General features: G+C 34.2%; 5 protein-coding genes and 1 non-coding gene across 6 annotated transcripts; 2 read left to right on the plus strand and 4 right to left on the minus strand.

The window, feature by feature from the left end:
* Positions 1 to 447: 447 nt before the first annotated feature.
* On the minus strand, positions 448 to 4444 carry LOC9310341 (indole-3-pyruvate monooxygenase YUCCA6). Its single transcript, XM_002874228.2, has 4 exons — positions 3037 to 4444; positions 1609 to 1857; positions 1392 to 1514; positions 448 to 1270 (listed from the first exon to the last, which is right to left on the minus strand). Exons 1-4 carry the CDS (start codon positions 3724 to 3726, stop codon positions 1079 to 1081), a joined length of 1254 nt encoding a protein of 417 aa, XP_002874274.1. The 5' UTR covers positions 3727 to 4444; the 3' UTR covers positions 448 to 1078.
* Positions 4445 to 13971: 9527 nt separating this feature from the next.
* Positions 13972 to 14044, minus strand: TRNAF-GAA. Its single transcript has one exon. It is a non-coding gene; the product is annotated as a tRNA-Phe (tRNA).
* A 271-nt stretch (positions 14045 to 14315) lies between these two features.
* LOC9310342 (pentatricopeptide repeat-containing protein At5g25630) lies at positions 14316 to 16534 on the plus strand. Its single transcript, XM_002872132.2, has 3 exons — positions 14316 to 14482; positions 14686 to 15546; positions 15622 to 16534. The coding sequence occupies exons 1-3, from the start codon at positions 14414 to 14416 to the stop codon at positions 16396 to 16398; spliced, it is 1707 nt and encodes a 568-aa protein (XP_002872178.1). The 5' UTR covers positions 14316 to 14413; the 3' UTR covers positions 16399 to 16534.
* Positions 16475 to 18344, minus strand: LOC9310343 (rhomboid-like protein 11, chloroplastic). Its single transcript, XM_002874230.2, has 7 exons — positions 18015 to 18344; positions 17831 to 17937; positions 17534 to 17619; positions 17391 to 17431; positions 17140 to 17306; positions 16995 to 17057; positions 16475 to 16895 (listed from the first exon to the last, which is right to left on the minus strand). Exons 1-7 carry the CDS (start codon positions 18214 to 18216, stop codon positions 16683 to 16685), a joined length of 879 nt encoding a protein of 292 aa, XP_002874276.2. The 5' UTR covers positions 18217 to 18344; the 3' UTR covers positions 16475 to 16682.
* Positions 18345 to 19427: 1083 nt separating this feature from the next.
* LOC9310344 (rhomboid-like protein 11, chloroplastic) lies at positions 19428 to 21418 on the minus strand. Its single transcript, XM_021022212.1, has 7 exons — positions 21208 to 21418; positions 20930 to 21054; positions 20702 to 20787; positions 20553 to 20593; positions 20309 to 20475; positions 20147 to 20209; positions 19428 to 19944 (listed from the first exon to the last, which is right to left on the minus strand). Exons 1-7 carry the CDS (start codon positions 21383 to 21385, stop codon positions 19759 to 19761), a joined length of 846 nt encoding a protein of 281 aa, XP_020877871.1. The 5' UTR covers positions 21386 to 21418; the 3' UTR covers positions 19428 to 19758.
* A 3980-nt stretch (positions 21419 to 25398) lies between these two features.
* On the plus strand, positions 25399 to 27842 carry LOC9310345 (eukaryotic translation initiation factor 3 subunit L). Its single transcript, XM_021022190.1, has 7 exons — positions 25399 to 25841; positions 25926 to 26084; positions 26170 to 26841; positions 26923 to 27071; positions 27177 to 27270; positions 27348 to 27419; positions 27500 to 27842. The coding sequence occupies exons 1-7, from the start codon at positions 25467 to 25469 to the stop codon at positions 27542 to 27544; spliced, it is 1566 nt and encodes a 521-aa protein (XP_020877849.1). The 5' UTR covers positions 25399 to 25466; the 3' UTR covers positions 27545 to 27842.
* Positions 27843 to 27848: the final 6 nt, after the last annotated feature.

Below are 27848 nucleotides of genomic sequence, written 5' to 3' on the forward strand. Positions count from 1 at the left end.
ATATCGTATATAGTTTACAGTTAAAATATTGCTCATTTTTCTAAACAGAAACATTCGTAAAATAATATTCACCTCCCAAATTTAAATTCACAACCAGCAAAAAGGAAAAAAAGTTGCGCTGTCCGAAAATTCACCTCGTCATAGAGGAAGTACTGTAAAACCCAAAGAAGCGACCATAAGGTATAATTATAGGTTGATGAAGCTCTTTCTGCGGAGATACTTGTAACAATTTTTACCATTTTTCATTGTATTGTAGAGATCCTAATAATACGGCCAAGATAAAAACAACGTGATTATGAGATCCACAATGGAATCTAAATTGGACGATCTATCTGACTAGAGAGATCTAGTATAGATTTCAATATACCTAAATTTATTAACAAAAATATGACAAAAAAAAATCATGTGGAGGCCGTACATCTAGCAATAATTGGAAAAAAAACGGTCAGCAGAATTATAAATGTGCAGGTCTTAATTTCTGACGAATGTACAAGCAGTGGTCCTAATTTATATGACACTTCTACTAGGGAATGAAATCATTTCGACAACGAAATTTCATTGACACACTCATTGGTAGGACACATATTCAATTACTTATGTCCGTTAAAATAAAATAAAAAAGTTAAGTTAAAACAAAGATTATGTATATAAACAAAAAACCTCACCACAATACTCTGCCAAAAAAATTGAACCAAAAAAAGAGAGAAGAAAAACAAAGAGCATACCTAACTAGGGGAAACTAAAAAAAAACCCAAAAAAAAAGAGAAAAAGAAAAATTAGAAACATAGAAAGAAGGTATAGAAAGATTTACAAAGTGGGTTATAAGCATGCAAAGAGAAGAGGGTCCCCTCCTCTCCTTTGGGGCAGATGATCATCAATTCCCACCACAATCACTCTCACTAATTTCCTTTTCATTCTTTTCCCCAATTTGCATTGCAGCTGGAGATAAGTCTTAATTTACATCACCTCCTTTGAAACCAAACCATCAGTTTTCGATCGCTACCAGCGTTTGGCAAGTTATGTTTTCTTGATAGAAAACCTTAGCTTTCTCTCAACTGTCTAGTCTCTATAAGCTTGATTAGATTTTCTTGACTTGCTCGTCTTGTTTCCAACACTTGTGTATGTCTTCAGCTATTCTCTTTGCATCCATTGATGCTCCAGAAATCCCACGTTTTGTGAATCCGACCGCGTATAGCCCACATTCCCCTCTCCATCCCTCTGGGAACTCTTGTATTGGAAATCCATCTTTCTTACTAAACATTTTATTCTCCTGAAAAATTATTTATTTTCCAAAACTCATTTAGTACAAAATATAAGAAAATAAGAATAAAGATTTTGTTAAAGAAGGTGGACAAAGGTAAAATAACAATATTATCGTTATTGACTAATACCTTTAGCCAAGAGGGTACGTTGCTTTTGTAGCCAGTTGCCAATATAATGGCGTCAAATCTCTCTGTTTTTCCGTCATCGAACTCAACTTCATGTCGTTTTAACCTTCTTATCCCGGAACACACCTTTTTACCATTAACAAAATCAACTATCACAATCAGTAAACTGGTTTTTAGCATGTATTCATATCATATATTCTTTGATTAGATTATACAGTACCTTAATGTCTCCGGTTTTGATTTTGGCTAGAGTGCCAACGTCGAGAACCGGAGTTTTACCGGAGATATTTTTGAGCTCAAGTGGGCCTAACCGGGGCCGGTTAAGACCTAACAAGGTGGTATCCCCGAGGATGAACCGGGAAACTACCAAGAGGAAACGGTCAACGAGCCGGATGGGCAGCCATTTGAGTAAGAACATGGACAGCCCAAAAGTTGAAGTACCCAACATCTCTCGTGGTAGGACGTGCACCTTCACAAGTAAAAAAGAAAAGAAAAAGGAAATAATTAGCAAATACGGCAGATATATAGTAATTCGGATGAGAAAATCATATTATATTTTATTAGTTTATTATGAAAAATATTAAGAGACTGTTTTTTTTTCTTCTTTTGTGAGAATGTTTGCGCGTGCTCGTGACAATCCCAATAAAGTTGTTGTTCTCATAGTTTTTATTCTTTGAAAATGTTATAAAAATAATATTTCTGTATTAAAGAAATTAGGTAAACCTCTTTATTCATATAAAAATGTATTAACAAATTGTTGGAACTTGAAGTCACAAGGGCCTAAAGACAGAATAAAATTTTGAACTAGGATAATACCAGCCTTTGTATATTCTCGTAAATTTATGAATTTTCTTATTAAACATATTAAATAATAAGAATATCAAACTGAAAAAGCAAAAGAAATTATGATACGTATAAAAATATTACTGTAAAGTGTAAAATACACAAAATGGGAAAACATTTGCACAGATTATTTCTCCGAAATTATCAGCCAATCAATAATGAATCGATAATTAAAAATCCAAATATTTTTTAAATATTAGTTTAGATATAATTTGGTTTCCTTCAGAATTTTGTTACAATGAAAGCTAAATATTACTTATTACCGATAACAGTAAAAAAAATCTTTAAGCTATGCATAGTAAACAATTTTTTCTTCAAAAATATGAGTGTTCATTTAATCAAGTAATTTTTTCCATAATATAAACCAGAACGTTTTTTCTAAAACTCATTTCACAAGACCATCTTATAAAGCGCTGTAAAAAAAAAAAACTTAACATCTTAAAACATATTCGTGTAACAGAATTTAGTACTATTAAAAGAATCTATTATATTGATATCGGATAATACTTATAGGAATACACACATAATCCTAGAAATTCTAAAAATCTAGAAAACAAAAAGCAAAAGTTTATAAAAAAGTAGGTAATATCTTGAGTTAAGAATAGAAAAACTGTTAATATCAGAAGATCAACTTGAATGAAAAAGCTTTTCAAGATTTTGTTTTTTAGCAATAGAAGAACTCCTCAAAACATGAAGGAGCCAAAATATCGAAAACGCATGAGAAAAAGTTAATTTAGTTTCCACAATACTTTCTTTTTAAAAAAATCAAGAAACAAAAAAAGAAAGAAAAAAAAAAAAAACTCACAGCGTCTCTGACAACGAGAGAAGGCTGAGCACCGAAGTTGCAGAGATCCAAACAAACCTCCATACCGGAGTTTCCACATCCGACGATAAGAACCTTTTTTCCGGCGAAATCTCCACCGGTCTTATAATGACATGTGTGCTTAACTACCCCGGCGGCTGCAAACTTATCCATCCCCTCAAACCTCGGCACCACCGGCTCCGCATTCTCCCCCGTCGCCGCTACTAACCACCGGCAAACATACTCCGTCGTACCTTCCTCTCCCACGCTCGTCACGCGCCACATCCCAAGGTTTTCATCAAACTCAGCCGACTCAACCGTCTGGTTAAACTCCGGCTTTATGTCGAACCTCCTAGCATAGTCCTCAAGGTACTCGATGAACTGTTGCTTCGTCGGGTAGGTAGGGAAATCGGCGGGGAAGGGTAAAATCGGAAGTTCACAGAATTGTTTAGGAAGGTGAAGATGAAGACGGTCATAAGTCTTGAGCTGCCATAGTGATGCTATACAGTTTGATCTCTCTAGTAGTACGGACGTAATACCTCTCTCTTTTAAACATGCGGCCGTGGCTAGTCCCGACGGTCCGGCGCCTACGATCACCGGACCGGTCACGACGCATATACGACGCGGTGACGTCATGCCACGGTGGTCATGTGCTAGTTTACCTTCCATCTCTCTCTTCCAACAGAAATCCATCAAGAAAATAACTTCTTCTTGTTTCTCTCTCTTGGCTTTATATATATAGAGAGGGACTTTGGTGTAATAAGTACGTATTGGTTAAGAGAATACGAGAAGGGTTTGTAGTATAGAAGTAGTGGTGGTGGTGGTGACACTAATTAAGAGCAAAGGACAGAGAGAACAATTTGACATTGATGCATATATGAAGTGAAGTAAAACAAAAGAGATGGTAAAAATCTTTTTTATTATAAAGGTATTTATAATGTTTTTTTTAAGAGAAATATTCTCTAAAGATCGGAATCAAAGAGGTTAGGGTTTGGATTGAATCTGCTGAAAAGGAGGGAGAGAAAGAGAGAGATCTTATCCAAATGAGAAGAATGAGTAAAGAGAGTGAGAGAGATAAGCGTTGTGTTTGTGTTTTGATGAGTGTAAACCGGAGGATATGATCAGAGAACTACGGGTCTCTTTAAATCGCCATTCAAACTTATAGGAGAGAGAGATTGTTAGTTGTGATGTGACTATCTCTCATGTGTGATTGATTATGTGTATTTATATAATTATGACTCTGTATATATGTGTGCTTAAAAAATGGTTAAATATAAGGTTTATATATTTAATGGAGTTCTCTTTTGAATTCCCACCTGTAAGATTTTGGTGTTCCACTATACTTTTGACTCTTTCTTTACCTTATGGAAATCTCAAAGATTGATGTAAGTAATATTTTTATTGTATTATGATCAACCAATGGATGCATAAATAATATAATTTTAATAAACAAAGTAGATTAATTTTATATTTTTTCTAGGTATGCATGTCAAGTGAATAACTGAATAGCGGAATCCTTCAATATTATTAGAAAAGGTTTTTGTGAGGTATTTAGAAAATGCATTTACAAATCAAAAGAATAACCGACATACATTTTCTCTAAGTGAAAACGTGAATAAGTGGATGATTGGTTCGTCTGTAGCTGTAGATTTATTGCTGTAAAATTGTTGTTGTATGTGTGATGACTATAGCTGTAGGTTTTATTGTTGTAGAAATTAGGCTGTAGATTTTATTAATATAATATTATTATTTAAATAAATTGTTGTAGCAATAAGATTTTAGTTTTATGTACTTTTAAACAAAAATATAATAAATAAATAGTAGTTATGTGTTATATAATTTCTCAAATATCAATTTAATAAATTATGATATACATATATATAATGTATTTTAAAAAACCAATGTGAGTTATACATATTTTTTTGCCCCCAAAAGAGTTTTATGTCAAAAATAGATTTTTACCTACTACTTAGATCCATAAAAATAAATTTTCATAATATATATATGGATGAAACAATAATTACTTCTTAAAAGAAAACGAGAAAATAAAGTGGAAAGAAAAAAAAAAGGTACAACTCTTTTAAAGACCATAAAATTGTGCTGTAGAAAAATTTGTACTCACAGCCAAAATAATTAAAAAAAATATTATTTGGGCTATGAGAAAAAATAGGAAAGTTACAGCATAATTGTTTCAATTTTTTTTTTTTGAATGTAATGTTAAATTAAATTCAAAAAGAAAATAACGTTTTTACATCAAGTGCCACTTTTGGTTGAAAGAAGAAAATCAAAATCGTTTAAGCATGTGAATTGATATGGTCAGGTTCTTAATTGAAACCAAAATTGTTTTAATTTTGGGGATGTATCTTTTTTAGTGGCTTAAACATCTCATAGTCCAACCAATCATGCCCTAAATTGTATACAATTCAAGCCATCTTATTAATAAGTTTTTGTAACTCGTTTGATAGTGTAAATCATTCAAGCATAATGCTTTTTTTGAAGAAACGGGTGCAATTGGTATCATAGAAAAGTAAATTATAAAATCTGTATTTAAAAAAATATTTTAGTATCAGCATAATCTCTACAATCTTTTATAAAACTAGAATCTTGATAGAAAACGCCATGAACCGATTGAAAATATTGAAAATGATGTTTAAACATGTTTTATTTTGATAAATAATTGCTTGAAATGACAACTGCAATAGTAATTCATGATTTGTTTTCCCAACAAAAGCATCAAATTTATTGAGAATGTTTTTTACATCCATATCTAAGTCGAGCATAGTTTTTTAGTTTTTTTTTTTTAAAATGAAAACAAATAGTTGTATATTTTACCACGAGCTTTGTGACTTAGAAAATCTGCTTTGATATTAATTACAACCCCCTCGTTTCATGCAAACTAACTCAAATAAAGGAAATTGGGACCTTATGTTTTGGAAATCAATCAACTTCAACCCATATTTGAAACCATGAGTACTAGCTCCATTGATTATGTTATCATATAGTGAGCAGAAGCGAATATGCCACACCAAAGATAAGATCACCCAACGAGAATATAAAGCTCTAATTGTAGTGTCAAGTTTCTCTGACACCCTTTAATATCTAAGATATTTACTCTGTCTTCATGAAGTTGTAAGACCCATCATGTTTTGCTAGTGGCATTATATATCAGTAAACCACGAACCATAACAATGCATTTGCTCTTAAACAAAAGTATGAATATGCTGATCCTCTCTAACGTTGGCCGTGAATAACATTTTGCATTCCTTAGGTGCAATCTCAACCTTATGTTGATGAGAGATTGATCCCTACCTTTAAAGAGTCTCTTATTTTTGGCCTTTCAAATGAACCACACAATCTAAAGAAAGACCATCATCACTTGATTAGTTACATAATTTTAGATCCTATGTAATTTAACACATCAAAAGTGTTTGTTTAAATATCTGAAAGAACGTTGATGAGCAATTCTTCTTTAGCCAATGCAAATTACTGTTATGGCGGTTTGTAAACCGATCAAACATGAACTCAATGCTTGTTAAATTTCTTGTTTTCAAATGACGATTTAGAATTTATAGACTTTTCTGGTTTTAATGTTAATATTTTATACTAACCCCACCGGAAACGAAAGAGACATGACCAAATTTTTGTCTTCTTCAAATAATAAAATCAGTACAACCAAAATACAAAATATTTTAAATAACATTAGTTTATTTATGTGATTTGAGTCTCAGAACGATTCTTAATGCTTTTCTAATTTATTTATTTAATTTGTTATCGCATGTTTGAGTTCCTGCGATTTTTCTGATCTCTAAGTGCCTTTTAATCTATTGAATTCTTGTTATTTATTTGTTGGGGTTTTTTTCAGGCATCGAAAAAAGTTCAAATTTTTTTCTGGTAAATATTAAATAGTTGGGGTTTTTTTTTGGAATTTTCTCAAATGTAGATAGTGATAGCTCATTGTACTTAATTACTCAAACGTAGAGGTAAAACCATATGAAGTGTCGTGTCTCGCCAGCCACATAGATCGTACATTTGGCAACTTTGTACTTCATTTCATATGCTTTCTTTTTCCAAATGGTACCATTTTATATACATTCTTTTTGCCCCTCCTCAATAATCAATTTTATTGCTAAGCTTTTATTGGGTGTGTATGGACATTATAATTATAACATTTTCTTCTAGATTTCTGTCAAGGGAGTCTTTGCTTTATTTTTCAAAAAGATGACACAAAAATAATAATAAACTTAAGGTGGTTGATGAGTGATTAATCATGAGTAACAGTATTAGAAATTTTGGCTTTAATTAGAAAATCTAGCACGACGTATGTGATTTTTCTTTATATTTTTTGCACGAATGATATATATGATTAATAGTAATATAAATATCAAACTTATTGTAAGTATTTATATGAAAATTTGTTAGAATTACACAATGTATTAGTGTGTATATCACTTGAAAAGAGTAAGGTATTATATATAGGATTATACTATGAATATATGGACCAATTTGATTGCCGAATTAAATCATCGCAAATTTTAGTGTATTTAATCTAATACATGCAGGTTGAAACAATTGAGTAATTGAATCTGACTTAAGACTAAAATAGAAAATAATATAAATTATTAAATAAAAACCATATATATATGAATTTATATTTATGTATATATGATATACCAAATAAATATAAAATTGGTATATAGTATATCAAAATAAAGCCATACATACTTTAGAAGGTATACCAAATTCGTTATATTGCATGCTGATCAATTGGTAAACTAAAATAGTTTAAAGGCATACCAAATTCGTTATATTGCATGTCGACTAATTGGTGAACGTAAACAATATAAAAGGATACCAAATTCGTACACAATTTTAACCTTCTTGGCATCCCCTTTTGCTATTTAAATGGTTTTTCTTGGCTTTTGGTTATTTCGTCATTTCGGATGTCATGTAACCATGAGAGATAGAGAGACTTCATTGGATGTGGATATGAGTGGAGTAAAGATCCCAAGCAAGACAAAAATATAAATACCTAATCCTATTTGTTTAATTGACCACTTCGAGTGTTTGACGTAATTAATCAAATATCATCACCCAGTTGAATCTAGCAACCTACCCAACCATGTACGTTGTACATGTGTTTATTTAGATTTATAATTTTTCAAATAATTAAAACATTGTTTCAATAAATCTGACCCTAAGATTTTTTTTTTGGCCGTCATTGTTTCTAACTTATAATTTTTCGACTTATACACCATGCCGTGTGCTGTAAATTCTTAAAAAAAATTGCTGTTTTCTTAAAATGTATATATATACACTCTATTAATATAAGGTATCTTGAAAAACATTCTGATATAAATATATAAAGCAGTGCATAAGCACAATTATATAATTTAATCAAACTGATATCTGAAAAGGCCATGGGAACTGACTTCAAGATCAATAAATTAAAAGTATAAAGGACACAACGTTAGTAGGCTTTGTAGTGCCTATAATGTAGCCTAGGCGTTAAAATTGTCTTTACGCGTCGGTTTAAACCGCCTTCTTTATACATTTACTTATGCAATCAAAGTATCATGAAACTATATACTAAAGTGATTCTATAGTGCAACTTTAATAACCCTAGAGAACATTATAAAAGAAATAATATTCTAAAGGATCTCGCTCCAATTGGTAGTACTATAGGATAGTGGAATGTTTGTGGAATAAAACAGAATTAGTATATATATCCGTAGAACGAAAATCTCGTTCCGTCAAATTAACAAACACATGCAGATTTTTTTTTTCCTTCTCAGTAAAAAGTAAAAATTTTATGCCCAAGAAAAATGTTTTACCTATCATCCATATAAGAATTAGAAGCATAAAGATGTGCGTACATTTGACGAAATACATGAACGATTCAGAAAACTCAACTAAGAACATGTGCAATGAGAGTCTCTCAGCAAAGTCTTTCAAATATAAAAATATTAATAAAATAATCACTAGTATTATTTAAATACAAGAGTCTCTAAAAAAAGTAGAGAAAGTCTCCCATAATCTCACTAGACTCTCTCCACTTTTTTGAGAGACTTTTGTATTTAAATAAGAATATTGATTATTTTATTAATACTTTTGTATTTGAGAGACTATGGTGAGAGACTCCCATTGCACATGCTCTAAATCTTATTTAGACGTGGTGAAAGAAACTTTTCAACTTACACGAGCATTTTTTAGTACTTGTCCCGTTTTTTTCTTTTGTGTTTCGACTGTCCATAAGAGGTAATTCTTTGGTTGAGTGAGCATGTTCAACTGAGAAAAACACTTAACATTCTCTTCCACATCGCCAATAGCTTGCACCTTTTGCTTATTTTGGAGAGCTTCAGGGAATGAACTTGGTAGAGAGAACTTGCACCTTTTGCTTATTTTAGCGTGTGAGGTTCCTTTTCAGGGAAAGCTCATGAATTGAAACGAATAATCGAAATCTCACATGACACTGGGAGAGTATGTGATCGATGATTTGGAGTTTTTAACCGTTGACGGATAACAAGAGCATCATGCGAAAGGCTTCTATAGCTGTTGGTCCGTCGCATCAAGGTGTTTCACAATCTGTTTTCACGTTTTTATTTTTGCATCTCATCCGGGAAAGATAACAAGAATGTCATCGCTTCATCTTGTTCCAAAGCTTCATTGCTAGGTTGAATAGATGGACCAAAATTTGGTTTAATTACCGTCATATGTTTCTTTGTTTTTATTTTTTTGCTTTAGAACCATATGTATAGGTTTCTAATATTTTGATTGCTACTTAAACTATTTCCATATCTATGAAATATTTACAATTTAGCAAAAAAAAAAAAAATACATTGCCAATAGCTTGCTCCGGAATAGGAGAGCTAGGTTCACTTAGTTGTGTCAAAATCCAAATTATTTTTGTTTAGGAGAGTGTCTATATAAAACCCATGACTAACAATAAAATGTTTTCAAGACTTTCCGAAATACCAGACTACGACGTTGCAATACCTATTGATCTAGCTTGTTTTTTAAGGATCGTCTACAACAAGGTCATTAAGACAAGACGACACACTAGATCTAGATAGTGTAAACACTTGATAACATTTCCCGAAAAAATTGGTGCATTAGATGACCATGATTCTCATCTCGGATACTCCAAAGATAAGAAATGAATACCTGACTTGATCCGCATAAGACACTAGAAATGAAACATGGCAATCATGGTTTCTCATCTCTGATTTGTTTTTGTTTTTGATCGACAAATTTAGAGATTTTTGACACATATCCTTCATGGAACTTAAAGAAAATAAAAAAAAAAACATTAAGCCTTGGGGATAATCTGAATATGAAATTGGACTCTTAGTATTTCCAGTAAATACAACTTACTTCTTGAGAAAATAGCAGGCAAGTCTTACCTTAACTTGTTTTTTTTTTTGGTCCCATGCATCTTCAAAACTTGATGAATACCACAACTAAAAAAAAAGATGTTTCCGGATCTATGACATCAAGATTATGCCTTAATAGTTGATTTTCTATACTTTTGCCAATTGTGATACTATATGTTATATATATATATCTGTCAGGTTGGACCCATAATTAATGCATGATTATTAACTTAATCTCAAATAAAACTTTAATGATTATATGATAAGCATAATGATTGTTGCCTTGAGAGAGGGCCGATATAATTTGGCTATCCATGTTTTAGAAACAGCTTATATTAATATTACTCAAAAGAGTGATTCATGTGGAATGTTGTTTACATAAGTAATGTGTTGCGGTTCGGTACAATTTTGATTATTTGTCCGTTGCATCATTTTATTCATTAAACTTCACGCTCCTGCGATGAATAAATAAATATTATAGTTGTCAACTAGTTTAATCTCCTTAGTCATACATGTTTAGTTTTGAACTGCTAACAAAAAAAAAAAAAAAAATTGTATACAAATACAATTAAGATGGTCTATCTATAATCCTTTGCCCACTCACCTCCACTTAACTAAATAGTATCCTTTTTGCTTTTTGTTTTGTTTTCTGCTTTTCCGCTCACGAGACATTCGTGGGGGAGAATGACTTCTGGTTTTTAATCAATAATTAAAGGGAATTTCACACTGGCCGGTTTGTTTGCTTTACTTAGAAATATGATAAAAGGAAGAAAAAAACAAAGTGATGAATAATTAATCGTGCTAAGTTTTCTAATAGCAAATGGGGTTGCTAATAATTACCCAATCTGTCTAATGATTATAAGATTAAGTGGGGTTGTGAGAAAGAAGAAAGCAAAGGTAGGAATTCTAACATGATTAAAGAACTTATACATGCTTAATTGAAACTTTCTTACTTTTTTAGTTTAGCTTAAGCTTGTCTTTGCTTTTTTTTTTGGTCAAACATCTTATGATTGTGTCTTTGATAGTTTTCTATCTTTTTTTGTTTTTTTTGTCAAATCTTCTATACGTACTATGGAATTTGTTTGTAAAATAGTCAAATTTATTGTAATTCAAATAAGCTTTTAGAATGTAAAATATACCAAAATAACTTTGTAGTTAAAGCTTCGTATTGTGAAATTAATTGTTCGTGAAACCGTTTGTTATAATCGCATGTGTTACATATTAATAAATTTGATAGATTGATCATCGTTTGTAATAAAATATAATTTAATCAAAATATCTATATAATATTATAATAGATGATAAAAAACTAATTTAAGTAATCAATATCGGTATTTTTTCTTTAAAAATTATATGCAAATAATGATTAGTTTGAACTGTTGTCTCTGGATTTATATATAATTTTGGTCAATTTATCAATTTTGAACGCTAGATTTGTATTTTTGTTGGTTAAATTTTTAACAATGTAGACTTTTTAAGAGCGTTAGTATGTTGGTCGACGAAAAAATAATATACGTTAACAGTTGGTAAATAAGTCGACCAAGGTTAAATGAAAAATTGATAGTTTTCATGTATATTTTTTTTTCCTTCTAAATCTCCCTCTAGTAAATAAGGTCAAAGGTGGGGATGTGCCTTTAGTCAAGTGGTTAAGTTCACTTGACTCCGCCTTCCCCACCGGAGTTCGACTCCACTAAGTCGCGCTACCCTGCGTAGTAGAGATTAGCTATGGATTGGGTTTTGTCGATCCAAAAATGTCAAAAAAAAAAAAAGCTAAGTTATAATCGACCAAATAATCTAACGGAAAGCTAAGTTAAAAATCAATTGCACGCTATATATATATATATATTTTTTGGCGCATTTTCATGTAACTAACGGACCACCATATTTTGTGAAGTGTAAATCTAAGCCCATTATGGAAAATTAAAATGTTATGGGATAGGCATAGTGAGGGCATCCGCAGTGGTGTATCCTTGCGTGGGGTGTATCTATTTTAAAATACAAAAATAATGTAAAAGTTGTCTCTCTCTTCACATCCGGGTGTAAGTTTACACTCGGGTGTAAGCCACTCTATCTCTCTCTCTTTCTTTCTCTCTCTCTTTTATCTCTCACTTTAAATTATAATAATAAAAAAAATCTTACACCCCTCTTTCACACTTACACTACTGCGGATGGTCTGATACTGGTGGACTTGTTGTAGTTGTAGTTGTGGAGATTTCAATTGTAATTGGTTCTTTTCTTGACGCACATAGGTAAACTAATGATTGTCCCAAAAACTATTTATATGATTAAAAACTTCAATTAAAGTTCGTTAACGAAACTAAATGTCCATCTACAATCACGTGAAAATCTTAAAACTTTTTTTTCATAATGAAACGATGGGTTGTGTTTTGTGAAATGATTAGTTCATTAGTCCCAAACTAAAAGATTAGGGTTCTTGAGTGAAACCCGTTCCTTCCTTGATTGGTCCTAAAATATTTCTTCCAAATATAGAAAAAAAAAACAAAAATTGACTGTCGTATAGATTTCGTTGTATGTGAGGGGATTTCCAAAGGCGTATCATCCAGCTTGTGTAAATTCGTTGAGTCTTGTTTCCTTTTTATACTGTTAATAATGTGATATTGTTGTATATATTAGTTCTTGTTCATGAACTTATGATACTATATATTGTCGACGAGATTCAAACCGGCAACGTTAACACATTTCAATATCTTCACCAAGACATTGAGTCACTGGAATTCGGTTCTATCTCTTACAACTTGGGAATTTCGAATCTACATGATCGTGATCGTGACACGTATAAATTTTATATCAATGTATTTAAAATAGAGAAAATAATATATCAGTTGGAAGGTGAGGTTTGGGTTTTAAGCTCCCACCAATCTACTCTTGCCAAATTAGAGCTAAGAAATTATGGATTGTGTCTATCAATTTTTTTTTTTTTTAGTTGACCAATTATGTATTGTTAAGTGGGTGACTACTAGATCACACTTATCCTCCATTTGGAAACTTTTTCAATATGTTTAGATATACATGTTGAATTCGGAAACGTTGGTAACAATTAGTCGAATTTGATTGAACAAAATGTTAAGAAAAGGAGAAAAAAGAATACATGTTTAATATATAAAGTTCATGAATTAAACTCACAATGTTCATGAATTCAACACATCATCTTCTAAATAACAAGGTTATTCAGTAACCCTTACCGAACTAAATTCCACTATAAAATCAAAAACATTTCCAATTAATTCGGGGTTAGAATCGATACCATTTCAATATTAATAAATTTGCAAATCAAAATCAATTAACAAGTAGTGCAATGGCTCATATATCTTATATATGCATCTAACTATCTATGGCGCAAAGAAGTTAATCAAATATTAATTTGGTATAAGTGTCTCATACGAAGGTGAAAGACAAACTGGGCAAAAATATAATGGGCTTTAAATACCAAAGACTTATTTAGCTGGACATGCAGATGAAAGATGAAAGACTTATTTAGCTGGACATGAAGATGAAAGATGAAATGGCGTCGTTTTACACAGAGCTCAACAAAAAAAAAACAAAAAAATGCGGTGAGCGTGGATCGAACACGCGACCTTCAGATCTTCAGTCTAACGCTCTCCCAACTGAGCTATCCCCGCTTGTTGGTTGATTACATGTCTTTGTGTATTATATATATAATATTTGGGTGCACTAAACACCTGTCTGGGCCTTGCTTGACCCATTAATTCTGAAGGCCCTATAGATTTTATCTAGAAAAGTAGAACAAAATAGAAAATAATCAAATATAAAAGAAATATTTGTGGACAACAAACACAAATTTCTCCATCAAAATTTGTCGTTTATTTTCCTTATCTCAATTTCTTTGTCTTCCTTATCAGAATAAATAAAAACATTTTCCTTTTTCTATGGACCCTATCTCTTAAGAAGTGTAAAGACAGGTGGCGTTTCTTAATCTTGAATCTGTGAAATTACATTGTAGCAGAAACAGATTCTTTTTCCGACAAAACATGGGAGATGTTGAGGAGAAGAAGAAAGTACTTCCTATGTCTGAACCAGAAAAATCCACACCGATTAAGGTAAACAATATCAAGAATCTGTCTTAACTCTCAAACTTGAACCCTTTTTTGAAACAATCAACACACTACACCATTTTCTTGATTTGAGTAAAATGAAATCTTGATAAGTCGAATCTTGATTTTTAAAATGTTTTTTTTAGAGCTATGTCTCCTCGAGTCCACCTTCTGGTGAGCAAAAGGCTTTGTTTTTTTTTTTTTGACAGTATCGTTTCTGCAAGTCATGTGGTGAAGGAAGTAGTTGCAGGACAGTGAGGTCAAGAACAAAGCTTATGAACGTTTTGATAGAACGTGGACGGCCTCACGAGGCTCAAACTGTTTTCAAAACATTGGCAGAGACGGGTCATAGACCGTCTTTGATCAGTTACACAACTCTTTTAGCTGCAATGACGGTTCAGAAGCAGTATGGTTCCTTAAGCTCTATAGTCTCTGAAGTGGAACAGAGCGGGACAAAGCCTGATTCCATCTTCTTCAATGCTGTAATTAACGCTTTCTCTGAGTCCGGTAACATGGAAGATGCGGTGCAGGCTCTGTTGAAAATGAAAGAACTTGGTCTAAATCCAACTACGAGTACTTACAACACTTTGATTAAAGGGTATGGGATTGCAGGTAAGCCTGAGAGATCATCTGCGTTACTGGATCTTATGTTGGAGGAGAGCAACGTCGATGTTAGACCGAATATAAGGACGTTTAATGTGCTGGTGCAAGCCTGGTGCAAGAAGAAGAAGGTGGAGGAGGCGTGGGAAGTGGTGCATAAGATGGAAGAGTGTGGAGTTAGGCCGGATACGGTGACTTATAACACGATTGCAACTTGTTATGTGCAGAAAGGAGAGACTGTGAGAGCTGAGAGTGAGGTGGTTGAGAAGATGGTTATGAAGGAGAAGGCTAAACCAAACGGAAGGACTTGTGGGATAGTTGTGGGAGGGTATTGCAGAGAAGGGAGAGTGAGAGATGGTTTGAGGTTTGTCCGGAGAATGAAGGAAATGAGAGTTGAAGCGAACCTCGTGGTCTTCAATTCCTTGATAAATGGCTTTGTTGAAGTCATGGACCGTGATGGTATCGATGAGGTAACTTTAACGCTCTAGTTAATGTCTATTACTGGAGAGCTTGAATTGGTAGGTAATAAAAAGATGAAAGTGCAGGTTCTTACCTTGATGAAGGAGTGTAACGTGAAGGCTGATGTAATCACGTACAGTACTGTGATGAACGCTTGGAGCTCAGCTGGATACATGGAGAAAGCTGCACAAGTGTTTAAAGAAATGGTTAAAGCAGGAGTCAAACCAGACGCTCACGCTTACAGCATTTTAGCGAAAGGGTACGTTAGAGCAAAAGAGCCAAAGAAAGCTGAGGAGCTTCTTGAGACATTGATAGTTGAATCCAGGCCTAACGTTGTGATCTTCACCACGGTGATCAGCGGCTGGTGTAGCAGCGGAAGTATGGATGATGCAATGAGGGTTTTCAACAAAATGTGCAAGTTCGGGGTTTCGCCAAATATAAAGACGTTTGAGACGTTGATGTGGGGATACCTAGAGGTGAAGCAACCATGGAAAGCAGAAGAGGTTTTGCAGATGATGAGAGGGTTTGGTGTGAAGCCTGAGAATTCCACCTTCTTGCTGTTAGCAGAAGCTTGGCGTGTCGCGGGACTCACTGATGAGTCGAACAAAGCTATCAATGCATTGAAATGTAAGGACATAGAGATCGCAAAGTTAGAGAAGCTGTACCAAAAACAGTCCTCTGGTAGTAGTTTGAATCTATTGCAGATTCCAGTCGGGAAACGGGAGCTTCCAACCGCAAAAGCGATGAATCTTTCTGCTTGTAAACTCGGAGCTCGAGTGCCAATCATATGCCAGAAGCAGTCCCAAGCACAGTTTGGGATCAGTGGACAGTTTGTACATTCTTGTACAGTGTTCTTGAACTGAAGCCAGAGATTTGGCTTTTCTTTTCTTCTGTTGAAATTCCAGAGTCAATACTTTGAGAACTCTCACTATATGTACATTACAGCAGAATGTTCTTGTATATAAAAAAAAAGTATTGTACAGTTGCTATTTTCAATAACTGCAGACTCATAGATTTGGAAAGAAAAAAAAGACCTCTTAATAAGCAGTAAACATAGAAAAACTAGTGACTCAATTCTGCTTCAAGGAATCAACACACACTAACACACAGATAGGTTTAGAGTCTGTGTTTGCATTCAATTATTGCCTCACTTTTGGAGGGATTGTATAACTTCTTGATCCACAGGTTCTAAGGGAAATTTGCTGAGAAGCCAAACTAAGAGAACACCAAGAAGAGCACCCGAGAACTGCGCAACGGGTCTAACAGTTTGAATAATTGTCAAGAATTCATTGCCACCAAATATATATCCACAAAATTTAGTTTCTAATAATCCAGTTGAAGTCTGAGCTGCTTCAAATACCTGTGAGAATCAATGTACCACTTGTTACACAATTCCCAGTAAGAAATGAGACTATAACCACAATGATGATGATGTGTGTAAATGTTGAGAGACTCTTACCCTCTTCATAACAAACTGACCCAATATAAGAAATTCAAGAAATTTCCTCCAACCCGGAGACATCTACAAAAACAGTTTTAAAATAAGTCATTTTGATTGATTTATAAAAGGTACTTGGAACAAAGAGAGAAGAGAATTAGACTACCTTGACACGGACACTGATCACAAATAACCCGAAAACAGCTCCCGAGGCTCCAGCAGAAACTGAATTCGGCGGTAAAGTGAACCAAGAAACCAGGTTAGCTCCAACACCAGTGAACAAGTAGGACAACCACAAACCAAAGTTTCCTTTCTCTTCTTCAACAATCTTTCCTGTTAACCACAGAACCATTCCCATTGTCCATTAGCTCCGAATTCGATAGAGTCAAAACGAGGTTAAAAATCTTGAACTCTCACCAAAGATGTACAAGAGAAAAAGATTGCTGGAGAGATGGTTCCTAGAATCATATATATATATAAAAACAAAAACTAAGAATCAGGAAAAACGTTAATATCAGCCAGAGAAAAAAATTAAGTAAAAGAAAGCATAGAACTCTCACCAGTTAGCATGACAGAATGTTGCAGTCACAAACTGGTACCATGCCGGAAAATCGCTATACAAATACATAGATTTGATCCCGCGAACCTATATCGAATAAATTTTATAAACGTATGATACCATAGTGAAAAAAACAAACAATTCGAGTGACATTTGGGAGGAAACCATATAAGATGTCCTGGTCTCCGGTCTGAGAGGATGTATGGACCAACTAATACTTAACTCAAAAAAACCAACTAATACTTAAACTCAAAAAAAAAAATCATTCCTACAACTTAATCCAAACAGATACAAGTACCTGAAAGAAGTGTTGAGCCATAAATATGGCAAGATTGATAAGAATGATCAAAAATATGCCATTTGCTTGCTTTTGTGGTTTCTCCAATTCAAATTGTGGTGTGATGTCTGGAAAATTTTACTTGGATTTTCAAAAGTGTAAAGGAAATGATGGAAAAATCGACTTCGAGGTAAAAAGATCTCACCGGTTTCGCTGGAGCGAGATCTGACGACGGTGAGAGGACGCAAGACGATGGAATTAGTTGAGTTGATAGAGAGGCGAGAGTTGGTTGGCGAAGAAGCTACATGGCAACGATGTAAAGACGGTAATTTGGAACTAAGAGAAGAAGAATGGGGGAGGGAGAGATAGTGACGATAAAGCTGAAGGTGAAGGTGAAGCTGAGACATTTGAGAACTCAAAAATCTTTGATCAGACTCAGACTTGCTTCTGCAAAAATATGCTTTTGACTGAATTTGCTACAATAAGTTGTCTTTTACAAGATTTGAATCTACATTTTGTAGTTGTTCTAAGTTTTAAGATAAGATTAAATAAATTAAAAGTAAGATCAATGATTATATAAATTAAAAGTAAGCTCAACAACAACTACACCCACATGCTTTGGTTTGGGGAATGCTTAGTGCAGAACGCATACTTTAACGAATTAAAACGTTTTCACCGCTATTTTATTCTATTCTATATACTGACATCGTTTGATTTTTCTTTTGGGAAAAGATGGATACCAGTGTTGACAAACTTTAACAATGGAGGTGCTACTACTGATGGAACCAGTGAGTTGACACTGTCATTTGCTTTGTTGAAACTTGAGGTCTCGTCTATACCAAGCGGCAAGCGCAGTACTTTCGTCGAACTTAACAAATTCGATGTATCAAATTTCAAGTCGTGGTAGAAGAAGATGCATAGTTTTCTGTGCACCATGAGTTTTTGACAAGTATTTCACCGAGGTTAGACCAGTACTGCCTGCTGATAATACTAATCCACGTACATTGGTGAGCGTCCAAGCGTGGGACGATAGGGTTTTTTTTGTGAAAAGGCTACATTTAAGCTTGCTTAGCGGACAAACTATTCAAAGTTTACAATAAGGTTAAACTTCCAGATTTAGGATGCCTTGGAAAAGAAGTACAAGTTGTACAATGTAAGCCTCTGGAAAATTTGCAACAAAGAAGTTTCATAACTATCAAATGGTGGACTCTAGGCCTATCATGAAACAAGTACATGAGCTACAAGTGATCAGGCAAGATATAGCGACGAAGGAATTAAGATATGTGAGACTTACGCAGTGAATTGCTTCAAGGAGAAGCTATCCCTAGTTGGATTGACTTCAAATGGTATCTCGACCACAAGTAGAAGCCTCTGACTTTAGCTTAACTTGATTTTCAATCCTCAAAATGAGTCACTGAAATGCGATAAATCCATGTTTATAATGCGAATGTTGCTGAGTATAAGAAAAAGACGAAAGCCAAAATTGCGTCCAACAAGGTGGTGTAGCTATGATCACAAGGCGTCTGACTATCGCAGCAACGACCTGTGTGCGATGACTAAGGAAACAAATGTGGTCATGACTGATGAGAAAATTGCAAAAGTGTACCAAACTTTCAAGTTATGCGGAAAAATATATACTATCTTCTTGAAACTGGCTTTGGCTGAACCGAGGCCAGACAGTACATTACGACAGAATGGTCTTATATAAAAATGATATTTGTACAGTTGCTGTGTTCAATAACTGCATACTCACAAATTTGGAGAAAACCCTTCTTAACTAGCGTAAAATTCTGCTGCAAAAGAACTAGTACTCCAAGAAACTCGGATTAGAGCCCGTTCTTCAGATTTTTACAAGGATATTCTGTCAATCTATCAATCGTTTCATCTGCCTTGCGTTCACTGGACAGCTAGTATGTTCCTTACAAGAAAAGGTTATCCCGATTGTCTCCTCACTTTTGCGGGGACTTTTTAACTTCTTGATCCACAGATTCCGAAGGAAATTTGCTGAGAAGCCAAACTAAAACAACACCAACAAGAGCACCAGAGAGATGCGCAATGTGATTAACAGTTTGTAAAGAGTAGCCACCATATATAGTTCCTGATAATCCAGCCGACGCCTGAGCTGCTTCCATTACCTATGAAGATCAATAAACTAAACAATTATGGTCCCTGAATTCTAAGAGCTTCTATCGTATCACCACTTGTTATATATATCATCAGACATATTCTCTCCATATAGAGTATAATAAACACAATACTCATAAGAATATGGGACTGTAAGCAGGAATACGGTTATAACCAAACCGATGTTGTGAGTAAATTTTGAGAAAATCTTACCCTCTCAACAACGAACTGACCCAATATAAGAACTTCAAGGATTTTCCTCCAATCCCAAGACATCTACAAAATCAGTTAGAAAGAAGCTGAAATTAGCAAGATATTAATGAGGAGGTTGATTTACAAGGACCTTAAACAAGGAGAGAAAGAAAAAGTTAGTGCCTTGACGAGGACACTGATTGCAAATAACCCAAAAACAGCTCCTGAGGCTCCAACAGAAACAGCATTTCTCGGTAAAACTAACCAAGAAACCAGGTTAGCTCCAACACCAGTGAACAAGTAGGAGAGCCACAAACCAAAGTTTCCTTCTTCTTCTTCAACAAGCTTTCCTGATTCCCAAATGTCCATTAGCTCCGGATCAATAAACTAGCTAGAATCCAACTATGAGAAAATCTTGAATTCTCACCAAAGATGTACAAGAAAAAAAGATTGCTGGAGAGATGGTTCCTAGAATCATACACATATAAAAACAAAAACTAAGAATCACGAGAAACATCAACATCCGCCAGAGAAAAAAAAAAACTAAAGTAAAAAGAAAGCATAGAGCTCTCTCACCAGTTAGCATGACAGAATGTAGCAGTCACAAATTGGTACCATGCCGGAAAATTGTGATACAAATACAAAGATTTGATCCCGCGAACCTATATCGAATAAATAACATAAACGTATGATACAATGTAAAACATAGCAACATGAAACATCATGTTTCTGATAACCAGGTCACAATAGTAGTCTACACCGTGTAGATGAAGGATATCTAAATACAAGCCACATAGTCAATACCTGAAAGAAGTGATCAGCAACATATATGCCAAGATTGATAAGTATGATCCAAAATATGCCATTCGCTCGCTTTTGTGGTTTTCGATTGTCTTGTGCTTTATCCAATTCAAATTGTGGCGTAATATCTGGAAAATTTACAATAATCAGTGTATATGATGATTCCATTGAACATTAAGATACTGAAGAAGATGTTGCTAAGAATCCAATAGAATCACTGGGAATGTATCATTAACTCGAAAAAAGAAAAACGATTAGAGTTAAAAAAAAAAAAGTCTCACCTGATTGGCTGAATCTGCAAGTTATTTGAGATCTGGAGACTGTGAGAGAACGAAACACGGTGGATTCAGTTGAGTTAGACGGCGACGAAGCTGCACGGCGCCGATGTAAAGGCGGGAATCTGAAACGAAGAGACGATTGTGGGAGAGAGAGACGGTGAACGTGAAGAAGCTGAGACATTTGAGATTTGAGATTTGAGATTTGAGAGTTGAGAGAGATTCAGTTTTGGTCTAATCCGGTATAATAAATAAACAACAGAAAAATATTAAACTGAGATTTAAATAAACCAAACCAAATCAAACCAAACCGGATGATAGAACCGATGGTAATCGATCGTCTAGTGGTAAATCGTGGTGATTACTATTTATCATAACTACGTGAAAAAACTAAAGTTTAATAAAAAATTTGAAACTTAAATCATTATTTTATTCAAGAAAATAAATGATTTAAAAAATAAAAATTACCAGGCCTAGCAAGATTCTCTGCTACTGTATAATAAAATGAGATAAAGATAACCAATTATATGGAAAAATATATGATCTTTTGAATATTTTATTTTTTTCATTTCTAACTACTTTACGGTTCTATCTCGTTTTTCTCCTTATTTTTAGAAAACCGATTTTTTTTTTCAGTTTACAAGCATTCCAATCAGAGGAAAGAGAACGGAATTTTTTTAGAAGAAAACAAAAAGCAAACATGGTTAAGAATATAATTGTCGTTGTTTTTTTCAGTTTATTTATTTTATAGACGATTTCAACAGCTAATGCAAATCTGTGTCACAACAAAGGTCCAAGCAAGACTACACCACATTCTTGTAATAAACCTAATGGTACCCAAATATGTGAGACGACTGCTTGCCAAAAGGAATCATATCTTACTGGACAATGTATTCCGAGCAAACAAAAAACATGCAGGCTACGTGCATGTGTCATATGCATTGTTGGAATTTAAAACGTGCTGGCTAAATGTATGTGTGTATGTTTTATCCATATCGGGTTTAAAAACATTGGTCATATAACATGTCCTCGATAAAAACAATATATAAGATAATAAGACCAATGTTTGCTTTTATTTTATACAGCTATCTTATTCCGCTTATATATTTATTTTGAACATCATTAATTATATAGTATTACGAATGAAATCATATATTTGAATCAAAATGAACATTCACAAAAAATAATACAAACTATTAATTGTTGATATGTGATGTATATAGTGTGATTCTTTGGATAAAATACCAAAGATTAAATACTGTATAGATTTTAATGATTTTATTACTGTTAATTTGACATAAAGAGGAAGAATTAACGAAGCTTTACCTGCAAGTATGAGAGAGAGAGAGAGGGAGAGAGAGAGAGAGAAGAAGAAGAAAATTGACATAAAGAGGAAGAATTAACGAAGCTTTACCTGTAAGTATGAAAGAGAGAGAGACGAAGAAGAAGATGAAAATGACGATGAAACTTTATTTTATGTGTAGGTTTTTTTCTTTCCCCGAACCATAAAAAGTTTTATTAAGAACTTAAAGAATTTTATAAACAAACCGGATGATAGAACCGGTGGTAATCGATCGTCTAGGGCTAAAATTGTGGTGATTACTAGTTATCACAACTACGTGTCAAAAAAATAATAAAAGTTTGGAACTTAGATTATTATTTTATTCTTGATAAATGATTTTAAAAGTCAAAATTACTAGGTCTAGCTAAATTCTCGGCTAATGTATAATAAAATGAGCTAAAGATGGCAAATTAGATGGGAAATATATGGTGTATTGAATTTCTTTTTAAAAAAATATTTTGATTTCTAACTATTTTACATGAATTATTTACGGACTATTTTTTTTTTTTTTCTATTTTTAGAAAACCAAAATCATATATATATATATATATATATATGTATAATAAATGACTAAATACAAGTATTCCAATAAAAGAAAAGAGAACAAATTTTTTTTTTAAAAAAAGAGAGATAACAAAAAGCAAACATGGTTAAAAATATAATTGTTGTTGTTTTTTTCAGCTTATTGATTTTGTTGATATTGTCAACAGCTAATGCGGATCCGTGTTTCCAAAAAGGTCCAAGCAAAACGATTGCACCACATTCTTGTAATAAACCTAATGGTGCAAAAATATGTGAGATTGCTTGCTGGAAGGAAGCATACATTATCGGACATTGTATTCCGAACAAACAAAAAAATATGCCGGCTACGTGCATGTGTCATAATTATTGTTGGAATTTAACACGTGCTGGCTAAATGCATGTTGCATATGTCTTATCCGAGTCGGGTTTAAAAATATTGGTCTTATAACATAACCTCGATAAAACTAAAATTATACAAAATAATGATCTTACGTTTATTTATGGGAATTTTGTCAATAGTGCCATGAAAACCACTTTTAGTTTTTTAAAATGCCATTTCGAAAAACTCATATCCTAAAGTAGTCATATTTGGTTTTTGTGGCATGTGTAAAAGTCACTAATGCCCTCCGAAATTGTTAGCGTAAAAAATGATGAAGTGACGTCCCTGACATGTTTTTGTTGGAATAAGGCTGTAGTAAATGCCTAAAAGTAGATAGTACCATGCATTAATTGTCGACGTATATTGACCAAAAAGTTTTACATTTTTTTTTCAACTGATTTTGTATTAAGAGATCAACGGTTACATATGACCGGAGTTAAAGTCACCAAAAGAATCAGACTCAAAAGCCATCAGACAAAAAAGTTTAACATATATATTGACAAAAAAGTTTCATTGACATCAATGGCATATTTAATCATAAAGTTGTCTACAATCTCTTATGTCATACAATCAAGATAAACCTCTATAGTTATATAAACTTGAGAGCAAAAGGGTCCCAATCGCCGGTACATCCTAGAAGAGAAGCAATTCTGGGATAGTAGTGTGAGGCTTGCCATAGACCTTAAAAATGGTAGACGAATAAAGTCAATCAGGTGGACAAAATCAGAGAAAATGATGGACCAAAAATAATTCGACCCTTAAACTAAAGCTATTGAGATTTAGGACAAGTGAAAAATTCATAGATAAAATAGGCATTTACGAACACGAACCAGAGGGATTACAGGTTCGTCGTCTTGTTCTCCGTTGGTGTCATCGTCAACATGGTATTTTGACAGCTGCAAATGGTGGACAAAATTGACAATCAGGTGAACGTAAAAAATGGACCAAAAATTGACGAACCTGCGGGATTATAGGGCCGCTGTTATGTTCTCTCTGACTGCCAACATTCATTTTAAAAACCTGCAAACGGTGGACAATCTGATGGACTAAATAAAAAACAAAATGGACAATAAAATGGGTTACAAAACACTAAAATCATATTCAATGGGTGGTTGGTTAAACTTGATGAATATACAGATCAACTTACGGTTTCTTTCCAACGTCGATTTGTCTCTTTCACTCTTTCAAGCCGACGGAGAAGAAGAACTCTACTCGACATCGTTTGAGTTTCTCTTAAAAACAGATTTGTGTTTATTTTAATTTTTTTAATTACAAAAGAAATAAATTGTTTTTTACTTTAATTAGAATTTCAGTTTTTGTTTGAGTTGGCGACTTGGCGTGTGAGTCGAATGAGTGTTGTCATGTCATTAGTTTGGGTGTAAGATAGGAAGGGTAATTCTGTCATTTCGATTAAGAAAAATGTTGTTGTGTAAAAGATGTTTTTTAAATGGCATAGAGCAAAAGTAAAACTTAAAAAGGGGCATTCTCTTTAAAAATCTCTTTATTTGGGATATACAGCCATCTTATTCCGCTTATGTATTTATTTATTTACATATTTATTTTTTTGTCATCAATTTTTTTTTTATGTATTCCGCTTATGTATTTATTTTAAACATGATTAATTACGTAGTATTACGAATGAAATCATATATTTGAATCAAAATAAACATTCACCAAAAATAATACAAACTATTAATTGTTGATATGTGCTGTTTAGTGTGATTCTTTGGATTAAATACCAAAGATTAAATACTGTATAGATTTTATTACTGTTAAAAGTTTCCAGGAATGCTAATCTAATAGTAAAAATTAATTTTGGAGAAGTGTGGAGATATAATGTTTATTTATATTTTATTTTGGGAAAACTTCCAAACCAAACCAAACCGGAAGAATGAACCGGTGGTAATGGTCTGGTGGTAAAGAAACCCTAGGCTTTTTTTAGTGTCTCTGGACTCTGGTCTTCTTCTTCATCTAGTTGTTCTGAACCGCCGCAACACTAAGAATTGATCGGCGAGCGCTACGATGGCGAGCAATTACGAGTACGAGGAAGGTCCGGCGGCGAGCAACGAGAGGGAGAGCGGCGGGGAGAGCGGGTACGACCCAAATATAGTGGCGGATTCGGTGAAATCGTTCGTGGTACACATGTACAGACACATAAGGGAGAAGAACGTGTACGAGATCCACCAGATGTGTGAGACATCGTTCCAGAGCATATCGGAACGTCTGTTCAAGGAGACGCCATGGCCAAGTGTGGAAGCTATAGCTCCATACGTAGACAACGACCATGTGTTCTGTCTTCTGTACCGTGAGATGTGGTTTCGACATTTGTATGCGAGGTTATCTCCTACGTTGAAGCAGAGGATTGATTCTTATGACAACTATTGCAGCCTCTTTCAGGTCTGTTGTGTGTTGATTTGGATTTTGGATTCTTTCTGTGGATTTGAATTCTTTGAATTTGAATTGGTAAGTGGCTTCTTCTAGGTGGTGTTGCACGGCGTAGTGAATATGCAGTTACCGAACCAGTGGTTGTGGGATATGGTGGATGAGTTTGTCTACCAGTTCCAAAGTTTCTGTCAGTTCAGAGCAAAGCTCAAGAACAAAACAGAGCAGGAGATTGCATTGCTCAGACAGCATGATAAGGTCCCTATGATCCTACGATTCGATTCATCAACCAAATGTGTTACTTACTTACTTACCTCTATTGTTGTGTTACTTACCTCCTCAGGCATGGAATGTCTATGGCGTGCTCAACTTCTTGCAAGCACTTGTGGAAAAGTCTTGTATCATCCAAATTCTTGAGCATGACAAGCATGGCCTTGAACAGTTCACTGCCACTGATGGCTACGATTACAGCGGTGGAAGTAACGTCTTGAAGGTCCTCGGTTACTTCAGCATGGTCGGTCTCTTGCGTGTTCACTGCCTCCTCGGTGACTACCACACTGCTCTCAAATGGTTGCAGCCCATTGACATCACTCAGCAAGGTGTTTACACCAGTGTCATTGGATGCCATATTGCTACCATCTATCACTATGGATTTGCCAACCTTATGTTGCGACGCTATCTAGATTCTGTTCGTGAATTCAACAAGATTCTCCTCTACATTTTCAAGACTAAGCAGTACCATCAAAAGTCACCTCAGTACGAGCAACTACTCAAGAAGAATGAGCAGATGTATGCATTACTTGCTCTTTGCCTCTCCCTCTGCCCTCAACCTAAACTCGTTGATGACTCTGTCAGCTCTCAGTTGCGAGACAAGTATGGTGAAAAGATGATGAGGATGCTGAGGTATGACGATGAGGCCTTTGGTATTTACGATGAGCTCTTCTCTTATGCATGCCCCAAGTTTATCACCCCTTCCCCACCATGTTTCGAGGAACCTCTTGTCAATTACAATCAGGTTACTACTCCAGTTTCTTTATAAAACAAAATTTACGACGACTCCTTGTGTATTTAACTTTCCCAGCTTGGATTATCTCAGGATGCATACAGGCTTCAGTTGAAGATGTTCCTTTATGAGGTAAAGCAGCAGCAGCTCTTGTCGGGAGTGCGGACATTCCTGAAAGTCTACTCCTCCATTTCTCTTGCTAAGCTCGCAAACTGCATGGAAGTTGATGAGCCCACTCTAAGGTGAGGGAGCAACCATGGCCAGATAAATGGCTTTTACCAAAAGTCTCTCCGCAATCTACTTTTTTTTTTATATATCTTTGACATGTATGGGGTTTTAATTTGCAGGACCATATTGTTAACATACAAGCACAAGACCCATTCAGTTGATTCCGATGGTAGGATCATCTCCAATGCAGACATTGATTTCTACATCAACAATGTATGTTCTTTCCATATCTTTCTGATACCGATACTCTGGTGCTTTTAGAAGTAACTTTAAATCTGGTGAGACTGCAGGACATGATCTACGTTGTGGAATCAAAACCCGCAAAACGTTATGGTGATTTCCTCTTGCGACAGATTGCCAAGGTATGTAAACTGAAACTAAGACTTGTGCACATGCATGATAAGAGTCCTGACTGTTATTTTGATGTTTTTCCATTGCGCAGCTGGACGGTGTGATAAACGACATGGATCGTGTCAAACTGGAATGAGGACTTTTCTGTGTTACACCTATCATCAATGCCCAATCTGATCTGCTCTCTTTTAAACCCTAAATTTACTTGGAGCCAAACACTTTTGAGAAGCTGTCTTCATGTGGTCAAATGGTGTAGCTCGACTCTTTTCTTGTGTACTTGTAATCATCTTTGTATTGAATTATTGCCAGTTTTTTTTTTGATTGAGTATGGCACTTCAGATTATGAATTATCGCGTTCCTTCTGAACTATTTGTCCTGTTTTTCTATGCCAACAATGAGTTTAATCTTCAGAAGTACAATTTTTTTCCGTTTAAGATGTG

The sequence above is a fragment of the Arabidopsis lyrata genome (genome assembly GCF_000004255.2).
Source record: "Arabidopsis lyrata subsp. lyrata unplaced genomic scaffold ARALYscaffold_6, whole genome shotgun sequence".
Taxonomy (NCBI): Eukaryota; Viridiplantae; Streptophyta; class Magnoliopsida; order Brassicales; family Brassicaceae; genus Arabidopsis; species Arabidopsis lyrata.

Excerpts from the sequence above, each read along its gene's own strand:
- LOC9310341 (XM_002874228.2), bottom strand. The coding sequence starts at position 3,726 with ATGGATTTCTGTTGGAAGAGAGAGATGGAAGGTAAACTAGCACATGAC. Across the intron at positions 1,858-3,036 it reads CTCTCGTTGTCAGAGACGCT|GTGCACGTCCTACCACGAGA; the intron begins GTGAGTTTTTTT and ends TTACTTGTGAAG. Across the intron at positions 1,271-1,391 it reads ACGTACCCTCTTGGCTAAAG|GAGAATAAAATGTTTAGTAA; the intron begins GTATTAGTCAAT and ends ATAATTTTTCAG.
- LOC9310342 (XM_002872132.2), top strand. The coding sequence starts at position 14,414 with ATGGGAGATGTTGAGGAGAAGAAGAAAGTACTTCCTATGTCTGAACCA. Across the intron at positions 14,483-14,685 it reads AAAAATCCACACCGATTAAG|TATCGTTTCTGCAAGTCATG; the intron begins GTAAACAATATC and ends TTTTTTTGACAG. Across the intron at positions 15,547-15,621 it reads ACCGTGATGGTATCGATGAG|GTTCTTACCTTGATGAAGGA; the intron begins GTAACTTTAACG and ends ATGAAAGTGCAG.
- LOC9310343 (XM_002874230.2), bottom strand. The coding sequence starts at position 18,216 with ATGTCTCAGCTTCACCTTCACCTTCAGCTTTATCGTCACTATCTCTCC. Across the intron at positions 17,620-17,830 it reads TGGCTCAACACTTCTTTCAG|GTTCGCGGGATCAAATCTAT; the intron begins GTACTTGTATCT and ends TATTCGATATAG. Across the intron at positions 17,307-17,390 it reads TTTTCTCTTGTACATCTTTG|GAAAGATTGTTGAAGAAGAG; the intron begins GTGAGAGTTCAA and ends TGTGGTTAACAG.
- LOC9310344 (XM_021022212.1), bottom strand. The coding sequence starts at position 21,385 with ATGTCTCAGCTTCTTCACGTTCACCGTCTCTCTCTCCCACAATCGTCT. Across the intron at positions 20,594-20,701 it reads ACATTCTGTCATGCTAACTG|GAACCATCTCTCCAGCAATC; the intron begins GTGAGAGAGCTC and ends GTATGATTCTAG. Across the intron at positions 20,210-20,308 it reads CAATCAGTGTCCTCGTCAAG|ATGTCTTGGGATTGGAGGAA; the intron begins GCACTAACTTTT and ends CTGATTTTGTAG.
- LOC9310345 (XM_021022190.1), top strand. The coding sequence starts at position 25,467 with ATGGCGAGCAATTACGAGTACGAGGAAGGTCCGGCGGCGAGCAACGAG. Across the intron at positions 26,085-26,169 it reads TGCTCAGACAGCATGATAAG|GCATGGAATGTCTATGGCGT; the intron begins GTCCCTATGATC and ends TTACCTCCTCAG. Across the intron at positions 27,271-27,347 it reads TTGATTTCTACATCAACAAT|GACATGATCTACGTTGTGGA; the intron begins GTATGTTCTTTC and ends GTGAGACTGCAG.